Below are 14,166 nucleotides of genomic sequence, written 5' to 3'. Positions count from 1 at the left end.
ATACGCGGCTAGCCACGCCCCCCCTGCGGCTGGTCTATGACGATCTGTAATAGTAATGTAGAGAATCTCCCATGGACGGCAATACACTTGTATTGCCGTCTATAGGACTTGCAAGCAAATGATTGCAGGTTCAAGTCCCTTAGGGGGGGCTAATAAAATAGTGAAGAAAAAAAAAGTTTGAAAAATATAATAAATAAAAGTTCTAAATCACTCCTTTCCCTAGAATACATATAAGGGCGGGTTCACACCTGCACCCGATCTCTGTTATGCAGGTTTCCATTTTCTGTCGGTAGAAGACGGAAACGGACATTCACTGTCCGCCGGTCAGCGTCTTCTGCTCTCCATGGCGAAACCATTTTTTTCTTTTACCGGACACAAAGTCCTGCATGTCCGACTTTGTGTCCGGTTAAAAAAAAAACAACCAAAAAAAAACGTTTCACCGCGGAGAGCAGAAGATGTTAACCGGCGGACACTTTTCAAACCCACAAGGTTTGAAAACTGCCTGCTGATTTCCGTCTCCTGCCCAGTTTCTGGGGCAGGAAATGGAAACCTGTATAACGGAGATCGGACACAGGTGTGAACCCCCCTTTTAAAGTAGAAAATTACTGTGAAACACATACACATTTGGTATCCCTGTATCTGAAAGTGCCCGGTCTACTGAATATAGGGAATCTGCAGTGCTCCTATTCCATCGGGAAGGGGTTAATAGGAGCTCTGCAGATACGCTATATTCAGCCAGGCTGAGTTCCAAGTAGGGGGAAAAAAACCTCAAGCTCAGGGAAGGGGCAGACAGACAACCAAAACACCCCCTCCCCTTCCCCAGCATATACTGCACCAAAAAATTCCGGCTATTTTAATTTTTGAAATTTTCCAGTAGCTGCTGCATTTCCATTTTGACTGGGCCATTCTAATATATGAATATTCTTTAGTCTAAACCAATCCACAGTAGCTCTGGCTGTATGTTTAGGGTCATTGTCCTGCTTAAAGGTGAATCTCTTTCCCAGTCTCAAGTCTATTGCAGCCTCCAACAAGTTTTCTTCCAGGGTTGTCCTATATTTAGCTCCATTCATCTTCCCATCAACTGACCAGTTTCAATGTCCCTGCTGAAGAAAAGCATCCCAGAGTATGATGCTGCCACCATCATGTTTCACAGTGGGGATAGTGTGTTCAGAGTGATCAGCAGGTGTTACTTTTCCAACACACATAAAGCTTTGTATTTAGGCTAAAATTTTGATCTCATCTGGCCAGATGTTTGATGTGTCCCCTGTATGGCTTGTGGCAAACTGCAAATGGCCTTTCTTTCAACAATGGTTTACTTCTTGCCACTCTTCCATGAAGGACAGATTAGTGGAGTGCATGACTTATAGTTGTCTTGTGGACAGATTCTCCCAACTGAGCTGTAGCTCCTCCAGCATGACATGTGCCTCTTGGCTGCTTCTCAAACCAGTGCTCTCTTTGCTCTGTCAGTTTAGGTGGATGGCCATGTCTTGGTAGGTTTGCCGTTGTAGTATACTTTTTCCATTTTTGGATGATGGATTGAATGGTGCTCCTTGGGATTCTCAAAGCTTGGGATATATTTTTATAACCTAACCTGACTTATACTTTTCCACAACTTTATCTCTGACTTGTCTGGTGAGTTCCCTGGTCTTCATGATGTTATTTGTTCACTAGTGATCTCTAACAAACCACTGAGGACTTCACAGAACAAATATACTGAGACTAAATTACATACAGTTGGGCTCTGAACTAATTAAGCAACTTTTGAAGGCAATTGATTTGATTTTAATTAGAACCTGTGGTGCCTCATAAAATGTGAGAGCTACAGGGAGGGAAAACAGTACACCTCTCGGAACAGTGTCTGGGAGGCTGTGGTAGCTGCTGCATGCAATGTTGATCTTAAACAGATCAAGCAACTGACAGAATCTATGGATGGAAGGCTTCTGAGTGCCATCGTAAAGAAGGGTGGCTAGATTGGTCACTGATTTTTATTTTATTTTTTGAATGTCAGAAATGTTTATATCTAAATTGTGTTATATTGATTTACCTGGTGAAAATAAACAAGCGAGATGGGTATATATTTAGTTTGTATTAAGTTGAAAAACAACTAACTATAATGAACTGTTAAAACTGTACTATTTTATTCAGGGTACATAACCCAATGTGTCACACAAATAAATATTTGATTAAAAAAAAACGCTTGTGTATTGTAATTTTTGATACGCCAGGCAAGGTAAAACGTTAATAGATGATTACAGTGTTATGTTACTCAATACGCCATGCAGGGTGTATGATGTTATGCGTAACATAACACTGTAATCATCTATTAACGTTTACCTTGCCTGGGGTATCAAAAATTACAATACACAAGCGTTTTTTTTTATCAAATATTTATTTGTGTGACACATTGGGTTATGTACCCTGAATAAAATAGTACAGTTTTAACAATTCACTATAGTTAGTTGTTTCGTTTGATTTGTGAACTTACCTATACAGCCACAATCTGATATAGGGTGTTGGTAGTTTTATTAAGTTGCCTAATAATTCTGCACAGTAATAGTTACCTGCATAGACAGATATCCTCCTAAGATAGCCAAATCAAAAAAAAAAACAAAAACCAAAAAACACTCCAACTTCCAAATATATTAAGCTTTGATATTTATGAGTCTTTTGGGTTGACTGAGAACATAGTTGTTGAACAATAATAAAAAGAATCCTCTCAAATACAATTTGCCTAATAATTCTGCACACAGTGTATGTGCTACTTTGTGTTGGTCTATCACTTAAAATCTCAATAAAATACATTTTTGTTTACGGTTGTAAGGTGACATACTGTGAAAAAGTTCAAGGGTATGATTACTTTTGCAAGCCACTGTATACTGGTGTGTCAATTAACCAAAAAAAAAATTGGACATACACATCACACTTTTTGACTGAATAATTTTGAATTTGTTGATGCCCAGATATATTGCTGAACCTATGATGCAGGGATACATAGATGCTTAGAGAGATGGACTAGATCGATGCATAGCTGTCAGAGAGATGTATAACTTCATAGGTGAATACAAAGTTAGAAAGATAAATATAGTCTATCTGTAAATCTGGGAGTCTATCCATCTGTGTAGTGTATAAAATTTACTGGCAACAATCAACTCTCTAGTCACCAATCAAATGCATGGCCAGCAAAAGAGTATTCCCTTGGATGGTGGGAGGATTTTAGCTGCTTGCTGAGCTCTGTCAAAAGCCAGAAAAGTAGAGAGGATGTCAATTATCTGCAGAGAAAGGGATCTGGCAGGGGATTTGCTGCAGAAATGCAGAGTAGGAAAAAGAGCTCAAAGTTCTGCCGCACCCCAAAGCGCTTTTAGTTTTCACATCAGTAAAAATGCACAGGTAAGTATTGGATTAACCAATGGATAATCGGTTGACGCGCTTGAATAATAGCCGGAAGATATTGCTTCTATCAACAGATGCAATATTTATTTCAGATTACACATTTTGGGGTATGGGAGTCGCATAGGAAGCTCCACCCCTTCATCAGATCTAAAAACATATAAAAAAATTCTACTAGTAAGTATAATTACAAATATTAAAAAATAGGCACATCTGTTAACTGTTATCAAGAGTGGTATATTATTACGACATTATGTCCCCTATACATGTATATCTACAGTGTATGGAGGTGGACAATCGTGTCGAATCTATTGTTATGCAATAAAAAAAAAGAGAGAGACTAAGGTTTTATCTATCGATAAAACCAGGAACACATAATTTGATACTTGTGTGCAAAAATATAATTAGATTGTTTCTGCAATACATATGCACATTTTGCAGTGTGAAAAATAAAAAGATAGTAAACCATTGAATAAAACCAGATGTCAGCAAAGAATAAGACTCCAAAAAAAAAAAAATAATAATAATTTTTTTCTCCAGATAGTATCTACAATTATATAACAAGCGTATGGATCTTGGATCTCTATATAATAAAACCATATCAAAGGGATATCAAACACTTTATCTAAACATGCATGCGAAATACACAATTGTGATTTTAAACATTTTCATGTTACTGTAATCGAACAAATCCCTTCCACCGAGTTTAACCGGTGGATTTAAAACTCAGAAGGAGGGAAATGTTCTGGATCTTCAAACTTAACACCTTAACCCCTAGGGGACTAATGAATCTGTCATCTGAAATAAATAAATATTGCATCTGTTGATAGAAGCAATATCTTCCGGCTATTATTCAATTCCCGAGTGAGCGCGTCAACCGATTATTCATTGGTTAATCCAATTCTTACCTGTGCATACTGTATCGACCTGCTGTCATCTAAGGTCAACGCTGCCAGTTACACTCGGTCCACCTCAAGGCATATACAGTATATGTCTCTGTGATGTATAAATCTCCTATATCTTTCAAGATCAGAAGAAGCGCAGTTATTCTGGTCTACCTCACCTTATTGTACCGGACATCAGTAAAAATGTTATTTTTGTGCAAATGAGAAAAATAATCAGAAAAATAAAGGCATGAGTGCTTGAGACACTATACAGTTAGGGATTGTAGCTGGTTGCATTTTCCTGCTGTTAGTTTCAGCTATCGATCAGAGGGGTTACATGATTTAGGAGGTGATTTATTTTGAGTTTTCAGTTAAAGATGTACATATCTTGATATTAATTTAAACAAAAAAAAAAATTATTACTCACCTTTTCCACTTGCTTCTGCAAATTTCGCACACCACTTTCTCTACAATATTGCTTAATTAGAACTGTGAGTGCCTCAGATGTAATACGAGTCTTCTTTTCATCCAAACCACACATAGTTAGAGCCTGTGGTACTAGATATCGCTAGTAATAAAAAGATGAAACAGATAGATTAATTTTCTTTTTCAAAAGAACAAATAATTAATTCCATGACCAGCCACTTCCGGGACTGAACAGAGCCCTATTCTGGAGATAGATACGAGTTCCACTTCTGAGATCTGTATCTATTAGACATTTATGAAATACACTATAGTTATAGCCAGAAATATCAAGGTGGGAATACAACCTTTAAAAAATAAAAAATGCTACTTTGAAAAAGAGCTGTTATTTTTTTTATTCTTCCCCTCTTTTCTACATCGTTGGTTCATTCACTGTTCACTTGCTAATAGTTGTATAATTCTGTAGCTATAAAGACCCACACTGCCCCAAGTGACCTGCTTCCAAGCTACCACAAGTCACTGTGGAATTCACTGATGCGGAACTCAGTCTTTCAACATCAATCTTTGTGTTCTACAGGAATACATGTATTGTGTCCCACAGGAACAAATAGAAAGTGGTACACTAAAAGCGGAATGCTGCTTTAATCTGTAAGTGTATAACATGCATATTTTACCTCAGCAATAGCCAATTTTTCCTGAGCCACATAACCAGAGACATTGATCATCTCCATGCGATCCCTGAGAGGTTCTGGAATGGTTTCTGTGACATTGGCTGTGCAGATGAAGAGAACCTACAGAAAATGCATTCAATATAAAAATCAACACTAGGATAAAATTTCAGCTAATATATAGAAATCTGAAAGTTTCGTAAACAATAATAAACCATACAGTAATATATAGGAACTCCATGCTACTTTTTTTCTTTTTTTTTTTTTTTTCTTTTTTGGTAGAGTTGGAAGGGACCTCAAGGGCCATCGGGTCCAACCCCCTGCGAGTGCAGGTTTTCCTAAATCATCCCAGCTATATGTTTATCCAGATTCCGCTTGAAGATTTCCATTGATGGAGCGCCCACCACCTCCCGTGGCAGCCTATTCCACTCTCTCACTACCCTCACTGTCAGAAAGTTTTTCCTAATGTCTAATCTGTATCTCTTTCCCTTTAGTTTCATCCCATTGCTTCTTGTACTTCCTTGTGCTAATGAGAATAGGGTAGATCCCTCTGCACTGTGACTACCTTTCAGATATTTGTAGACTGCTATTAAATCTCCCCTCAGCCTTCTCTTCTGCAAACTAAACAATCCCAGTTCTTTTAGCCGCTCCTCATAGGACATGGTTTGCAGACCTTCCACCATTTTGGTTGCTCTTCTCTGGACTTGCTCCAATATATCGATGTCTTTCTTGAATTGAGGCGCCCAGAACTGTACACAGTATTCCAGGTGTGGCCTGACCAGGGAAGAGTACAGCGGAATAATGACCTCTCTTGATCTAGATTCAATGCTTGTCTTAATACATCCCAGAATTTTATTAGCCTTTTTTGCAGCAGCACCGCACTGTTGGCTCATGTTGAATTTGTGATCTACTATTATGCCCAAGTCCTTTTCCCCTATGCTATCACTAAGTTCTATTCCTCCCATATTATATTTGTTTTTTACTTCTTAATTCTGGTGACATATCTCCCAATCCTGGACCACACCAGCAAATCCCTACTGTTGGCTCTTTCCACACAACCAGGAGCACCGCATGGAACCCCTTTAAATCTTAAACTTATCTTACCCACTCCTGCCCCTCCCCCTATTCCGATGCACTATGGAACGATCATTCCATATGCAACAAACTTGACTACAACCTCTTCATCTTTCATGAATTTTCATTTCTTGATATCACAGAAACATGGCAGACAGCACCTCCTGTGCTGCCCTCTCCTACGGAGGTCTGCAATTCTCGCACACTCCCATCTCAGACCTGGCCCTTTCCTGGATCTCCTCATAAATCACCAACCGCACATTCAGCATCTCCCACTTGCGTGCCACACCCTTTTTCTGTAGGTGTCCCCCAAGGCGCCATCCTAGGACCCCTCCTGTTCTCCATCTACACCCTCGGTCAACTCATAGAATTTCATGGTTTTCAATACCATTGCTACGCTGATGACACTCAAATATATATTTCTCTGGACCAGACATTACCTCTCTGTTGGCCAGAGTTCCGAAGTGTCTAGAGGCCGTAAACCTCCTTTCTCTCCTCCCGCTTTCTCAAACTCAACATGGAAAAAACATCATTTTCGCCCCACTCCGTACAGTCCTCTACCTGACCCATCTATGAGTGTCAATGGAACCATGCTTACCCCTGTCCCACGGGTCTGCTACCTCAGGATAACCATGGACTCTGACCTATCCTTCAAATCGCACATACAAACCCTCAACACCTCCTGCCACCTCCAACTCAAGAACATCCATCGAATCCGCTCCTTCCTCACCCCAGAAACTACAAAGATGCTAGTTGTTGCCCTCGTTATCTCCCGCTTAGACTACTGTAACACCCTTCTCCATGGCCTCCCTGCAAATACTATTGCCCCCCCTTCCAGTCTACCTTAAACTGTGTTCCTCGCTTAATACACTTTTCCCCCCATTCTTCATCGGCTACTCCCCTTTGTCAATCCCTTCACTGGTTACTCATTGCCCAGCGAATAGAGTTCAAGTTACTAATGCTAACATACAAAGCCATCCACAACCTGTCCCCTCCATATATCTCTGATCTAATCTCCCACTACCTGCCCACACGTAACCTCAGATCCTCCAAAGACAACCTACTCTGCTCTGTTCTTATCCGCTCTTCACAAAAGAGTCTCCAAGATTTCACCTGTGCATTCCCCATACTCTGGAACTCCTTATCAAAACACATAAGGCCCTGAAGACTCACCTATTCAGGAAGGCCTACATCCTCCAATGACACTACTGTTACCACACCACTATCTGAACAAACTCTCCTCTTACCTTCTGACTCTATCCCACTGTGCTAGTTGGTCACTATTTGTATTATATTTGTTTTGTATACCATATGTAAACCCTCAAATGTAAAGCACCATGGAATTAATTTTGCTATAGAAATAAATAAAAAACCTCAACAAAATATTTTCAACAGGTCATTACTTTCCATTGCTTATATACTGTAACATCAAAATAAGAGTTTTCTGTAACAAGAGATAAACACAACAAAAATGAAGATTTCACTTAAATTTGATTTCCTTGATGACAGCACCCACAGATCAGAAACCCCCAGATCCAATCAATGGTTTCTGAATATTGTGGACAGAGAGGATCATATGGCAAACTTGTGAAACTGATAAACAGGCACATGGCTTCTCTCTGAAGTGGCTATAGATCTAGTAGTGAGCCTCTAGCCCTGAAGGCGGAGAGATTCCTTTGAATTTTAGGCAAAGGAAATGGCCTGCTTAAAGAGATCCTTTCATAGAAACCCTTTTTTATGAGTAACACGTAAGAATAGCCTTAAGAAAGGCTATTCTTCTCCTACCTTTCGTTGTCTTCTCCGTGCCGCCGTTTTGTAGGAATCCCGGTTCTTGTCGGTATGCAAATGAGTTCTCTCGCAGCGCTCAAACAGCACTGGGGGCATCCCCAATGCTGCAAGAGAACTCTCTCCAGCGCAGCCTCCATCTATGTCAGCAGCGTCCTCTTCCTCCTCTTCTTCCGGCGGTGGCTTGTAACTTCTAGGCCTCGGGCAGAGCAAACTGCGCATGCCCACAGGCCACGAGAAAATGGTCACTTGCATATTATAGTATTGTAAGCGGCCATTTTCTCGTGGCCTGAAGGCATGCGCAGTCTGCTCTGTCCAAGGCCCGAGGCCTAGAAGTTACAAGCCACCGCCAGAAGAAGAGGAGGAAGAGGACGCTGCTGACGAAGATGGAGGCGGCGCTGGAGAGAGTTCTCTCACAGCAAAGGAAATGGCCTGCTTAAAGAGATCCTTTCATAGGAGCCCCATTTGCATACCGACAAGAACTGGGATTCCTACTGGACGGCGGCGCAGAGAAGACAACAAAGGTAGGAGAATATCCTTTCTTAAGGCTTTCTATGATAATCCATCTTTCCAGATTACCTTTACTAGCAAGGGAGCCCTTATCTTTCCCGGCAAATGTTATTAAAAGGTGCAAGCCGATGGCTGCTCAGGTAATTAAGGGGGTGTACATCTCACCCAGACTACTCAGGTCTACTTTCGTCTGCTGAGCATTTTGGTAAATGCTCAGTACTGGGCTGGATTTTTAGGAATGACAGGTAGGATTGGTAGTGGGACCTGTCATTCCACCCCCCTCCAGTCCACACTTTGGGGATGTTCCGGCAGCGACTCAGCTGCAGAGAGTCTCCTCGTCAAGGAGGCTTAAGAAGCCAGCTCCAGCAGCAACACTTTGGCAGAGCTTGGCCGGAGAGTGAAACAGAGAGGTCATATTTGTGGAGCTGTGTCCTGAATGATTCTACTGTTTTTTTGGATTCTGCTATTCTAGGTGAAGTAACCTATTCTTATGTTTTGTTAGAGCCTAGCCGGGCAGGTATTTATTTTTGTATTGTTTCCTTTTGTTGCAGCACTGCCTTTTTGAGTGAAAATAAACTCTACCTTTGTTTTGGACTAAAAGAAACTGGACTTGTGTGTCTATGCCCCCCCTCCTAGCAATCCCAGACCCTGACAAGGGGCTCTATCATTGGGAAAAGTCATTTTTAAATAAGCACATACTTGCATAGCCTTTAGAAAGGCTATTCCACACATACCTTTTGTATGTAAATTGCCTCAGTGGTTTTTGAATAAGCCTATTTTTATTCATATGCTAATTAGTCCCCAGCCAGCACAGGAAGTTCCCAGCAGCACTCCTCTCTACTATTCTCTCCTATCTGTGTGTTCAAACAGGAAGCAGGAAGTCATCAGCAGCAGCAACAGCCTGTGCTGTACACATACATAGGAAAGAATCGCAAAGAGGAGTGCACGATGAGACTTCTGGGTTGCACCAAGAGGCTAATTAGCATATGAATAAAAACGGGCTCATTCAAAAACCACTGAGGCGATTTACATACAAAAGGTACATGTGGAATAGCCTTTCTAAAGGCTATGCAAGGATGAGCTCATCTAAAAATGACTTTTCCCAATGGTAGAGCCCCTTTAAACAGCCCTCTAGACTTTCTCCATTCTCTAGTGGTATTTTGCCCTATAAATTGCTAGGCATGTAAATTTGTTTGAACCACCATAAAAACTGTTAAATCAAATAAAAAAAAAAAAAGTTCAGAGGGTGGAGATTGCAGGGGTTGAGGTCTACATTGGTTCTGCACTTTAAACAAATTGCCTGCACAACTGCTGGATTGCCATGTCACTGGTCTCCGAGACCCCTTAATGCCAGGATGTACTATTACGTCCAGTTGCGCCAAGTCCCAGGCGGCCAGGATGTGATAGTACGTCCAGTGTCACTAAGGGGTGAAGTAGCCGACATCCACCATACTATTACTGTTGATGTTGAGAAAGGATTAATAGGGTGGAACAACGTGAGCTGAAATCAGGCAAGGAAGTGAGGAATGAAAACCAAATCGCTTTACATCATGCATGACTCAGTTAATAAACCTACTGACATAATGCGGGGTTTATTTCCAAACTAGTATTTCTATTCCAAAAGGAACAGATTCCCAGCTATGGACAGCGCTGTTTCGGTCTTTTGGACCTTCTCAGCATAGCGCAGGGATACTAATATGGCAGAGTGAGAGACTATAGACGAGGGTCAGGGGATAATCATACACACTAGGGAGCGTGTGTGCCTAATTACATCCTAATTATATCCTGGAGAATAGATTTGCATATTTTTTTACCCAGAATCCCTAGCGGAGCAGGAATGACTTGTAAGTCTCCGTACGCCTATGTAGGCACACACTCTCCCTAATGAGTATGATTATCCCCTATATTAAGTTGTTCTTAGAAGCTAGACACTAAGTAGTGGACACAGCTGAAAAGTAGAAAGCTTTGCCAACTGTGTAGGGCTGTACTAGGTTATTGCACATCAGCTCCTACTTAGTAGGGCTCAGTAGGTCATCAATATCAGATCGGTAAAAGCAATATGTTCACAGGTTACATAAATCCACCACATTCGTATAATTGGGACTGAACTTCAAAATGAAGCACAACCGCTATTCAATTTATGGCACTGTGCTTGGTTTGCAATTAAGAGGCCATAGCACTAGTCCAAATACCATGGCTTTTTTAAACAGCTGATTGGAAAAGGTAGCGTGAATGAGACTCCCAACAATGTCACATAGATAACCTAATGTACCCTAAATATTTAAACTGATTAAACCCCAATGAACCTCCTCACCCTTCCCCACTAGAAATCAATGACAACTGTTGGCTCCAGATATGTGCCACATTTCTGACTTTACTATAAGTGGAAGGCTCAAAGCAGATAGAAGCAGTGAGTTAGCACTATATAAATAAAATGTATTATTACTACTCTAACATATTCGTCACCCCTGTACAATTTGAAGAGTTCAAGTACAGACAAAAAAGATACATTACAAAGAAATAGACAATTCACACAAATGGACTGTGGGCCAAGCTCGCAAGAGCTTACAACGTATGAGGTTGAGGGAGGGGGGGGGGGGGGGGAAGGTGACACGAGGTAACAGAGGCGGCATCGGGGGTAGCATTGCTTGTACAATGGTAGGACAATTTTGTAATAGAGGTGACCGTCATTACACAGACATAAAACTGTATGAGCAGTCAGCAGTTATGTCCTTTGACATGCAGATTGTGTCTGGACATATAAAGTTAGTTTGAAACAGCATATCCTGTTGGGTAATGTGGGAGCTGAATAGAGGGGGGATTATTTTAGGGATTCTAACTACGGAAGGATTTATGTTAGGAATTGTGATAGGCCTGTCTAAAAACTTGTCTTAATCTGAGTTAATCTGATTGTCCGGGATAGAGCATTCCAGAGAAGTGGTGCAACTTGGGAGAAGTCTTGTATTCAAGCGAAGGAGGTTCTGTTTATAAAGAAGGTTAGTCTTAGGTCATTGCATGAACAGAGAGCACAGGTTGGGCAACAGACAGAGATGAGGGAGGAAACGTAGGGAGGTGCAGTATTATGCAGAGCCTTGTGGATTAGGGTAATAAGTTTATATTGTATTCTGTAATGAAAAGGCAGCCAATGTCATGATCGACAAAGACCGAGGCATCGCTGTAGTGTCTAAACGGATAGATGAGCCTGGCCACTAGAGCGGAGTGTTTAGTAAGAAGACCAATTGGAAAGCAGTTGCAGTAGTCAAGACGAGAGTGAAGCTGAGCGACAATAAGCGTATTTAATGTATCTCTGGTAAGGAAAGGGTGTATTCTGGACATGTGTTTGAGCTGGAAATGACATGAGCATGTGAGGGACTGGATATGAAGGGGGGGGGGGGGGTGAAGGGAAGGTCTGAGTCAAACACAACCCTGAGACAGTGGGCCTGCTGCCTAGGAGTTATAATAGTAATGCTGGAGACTGTAATGGACATATCAGGGACAGATCTATTAGCTGGTGGAAACAATAGTAGTTCAGTCTTTGAGAGATTCAGTGGTGTTCTGTATTAGTGCAGCGGTGATGTCACGGGATGATGTGTATAATTGGATGTCATCAGCATAGAGATGATATCTGAAGCAAAATCTGGTGATATTTTGTCCAATGGGGGCTGTGAAGACAGAGAAGAGCAGAGGATCTAGGACCCTCAAGGAACCCCAATGCAAATGGCAAAAGAGGAAGAAATAAATAGAACCTGCAAATGATACACTAAAAGTGTGGTCTGAGATATAAGAGGAGAACCGGGAGAGCACCGTGTCTGTGGGGCCAACTGAGTGGAGCATAGTGAAGATTATAAAATTTTTATATATATTTATATTTTAGAGGCCTCTCAAGTCTGTTTTCTTGTTTATTGACAAAGTGTCTGCAGAAATCTTACCTTTGATAAGTCTACAGGTACATCCAAGTAGTGGTCAAGAAAGTTTGCATTCTGTTCAGGATCTAGAAGTTCTAAAAGAGCAGAAGAAGGATCGCCTTGGTATCCACGTCCAAGTTTATCAACCTACCAGTAGAAATATATTGCAAATTATTACATACTTGGCCTTCTGTACAAACGATCCATTCTAACCTTCCCACCAACAGAGGAAATATTCCTAGCAATCTTTTTTGTCAGTGATATCCATATCAGTTATCAGCCTTCAGGGGGAGAGAGCAGGCTTTATGCTGAACACATTTGGTCTATACAGAGAGTGTGGTCATTCTATTGAATGTCCCCCAAATAACTGACATCAGAAAATAGATATGAATAACTTTGCAAACTTTGCTGGAATTTGATCTAAAACACCATTATGCATTTGCAGAAGTGCCAGAACATTGGAAAGGTGCCTCAAATGACCACATTTTTAAAATTACTAGATAAAAAAACCCACAAATAACAACAAAGCATAATTTTTGCGCCAAATTTTTCACCTTCACAAGGGGGTTAAAGGTGAAAAATGCACTCACAATATGTTACTGACTACGGAAATGTCCCACATGTAGATTTTCATGTAATAGTTTTGAGGCACTATGTTCCATTCTAGAGCCCCCAATGTGCGCTATAGTAATAATCGCGTTAATTCTGGCGCCCTGTATGTTAATGAAGCCGTTCAGTGTCAGAAGGGCGTTTCTGACTATAAAGACAAGAGCTACGTCAGTCTGACACTGTCCAATTAGTATTGGACAGTGTCGGAGCTGCTTCTGCTGTGTGTTCTCGTGAGTTCTCGTGAGATCAGGCAGTCGTCTCTTCACAGGGCTGCACAGAAGACCCGGAGAAGCAATCCAGGCCGTGTATTGAAGTGGACGAAGGGGAACTTCACTGACATTGCTACAGGTAAGTAAAGAAACCCCTAAGCAATGAGCATAAGTGCCCAGTACACCCTGTGGACCTAGGTCTAGCCCCTATACAACGAGCATTAACCCCTATAGCCCCTAGGCAATGCTCATTGCCTAGGGGCTATAGGGGTTAATGCTTATTGCCTAGGGGCTATAGGGGTTAATACTCGATGTATAGGGGCTAGACCTAGTTCCACAGGGTGTACTGGGCACTTATGCTCATTGCTTAGGGGTTTCTTTACTTACCTGTAGCAATGTCAGTGAAGTTCTCCTTCCTCCAGTTCAATACACGGCCTGGATTGCTTCTCCGGGTCTTCTGTGCAGCCCTGTGAAGAGACGACTACCTGATCTCATGAGAACTCACGAGAACACGCAGCTGGAAGCAGCTCCGACACTGTCCAATGCTAATTGGACAGTGTCAGACTGACGTAGCTCTTGTCTTTATAGTCAGAAACACCCTTCTGACACTGAACGGCTTCATTAACATACAGGGCGCCAGAATTAACGGGGCTCAGAGCTCCAAAACGAGGGGGGATAGGGAGATAATTCAAAGTGCACCAGAGTCTGTGCA

General features: G+C 41.5%; 1 protein-coding gene across 1 annotated transcript in view; it reads right to left on the bottom strand.

Annotated features, from left to right (window-relative positions):
• The window catches only part of LONP1 (lon peptidase 1, mitochondrial), a 75,899-nt gene that overhangs the window by 21,269 nt on the left and 40,464 nt on the right, over positions 1-14,166 (bottom strand). The window contains exons 12-14 of the mRNA XM_075282964.1: positions 12,661-12,783; positions 5,369-5,485; positions 4,699-4,839 (exon numbers count right to left, since the gene is read on the bottom strand). Coding sequence (XP_075139065.1) covers positions 4,699-4,839; positions 5,369-5,485; positions 12,661-12,783 — 381 coding nt within the window. The remainder of the gene's footprint in view (positions 1-4,698; positions 4,840-5,368; positions 5,486-12,660; positions 12,784-14,166) is intronic.

This window comes from Leptodactylus fuscus, chromosome 1, assembly GCF_031893055.1.
Source record: "Leptodactylus fuscus isolate aLepFus1 chromosome 1, aLepFus1.hap2, whole genome shotgun sequence".
In the NCBI taxonomy this organism is placed as follows: Eukaryota; Metazoa; Chordata; class Amphibia; order Anura; family Leptodactylidae; genus Leptodactylus; species Leptodactylus fuscus.
The sequence above is the reverse complement of the archived record's forward strand: the minus strand, read 5'-3'. Positions and strand labels throughout refer to the sequence as shown.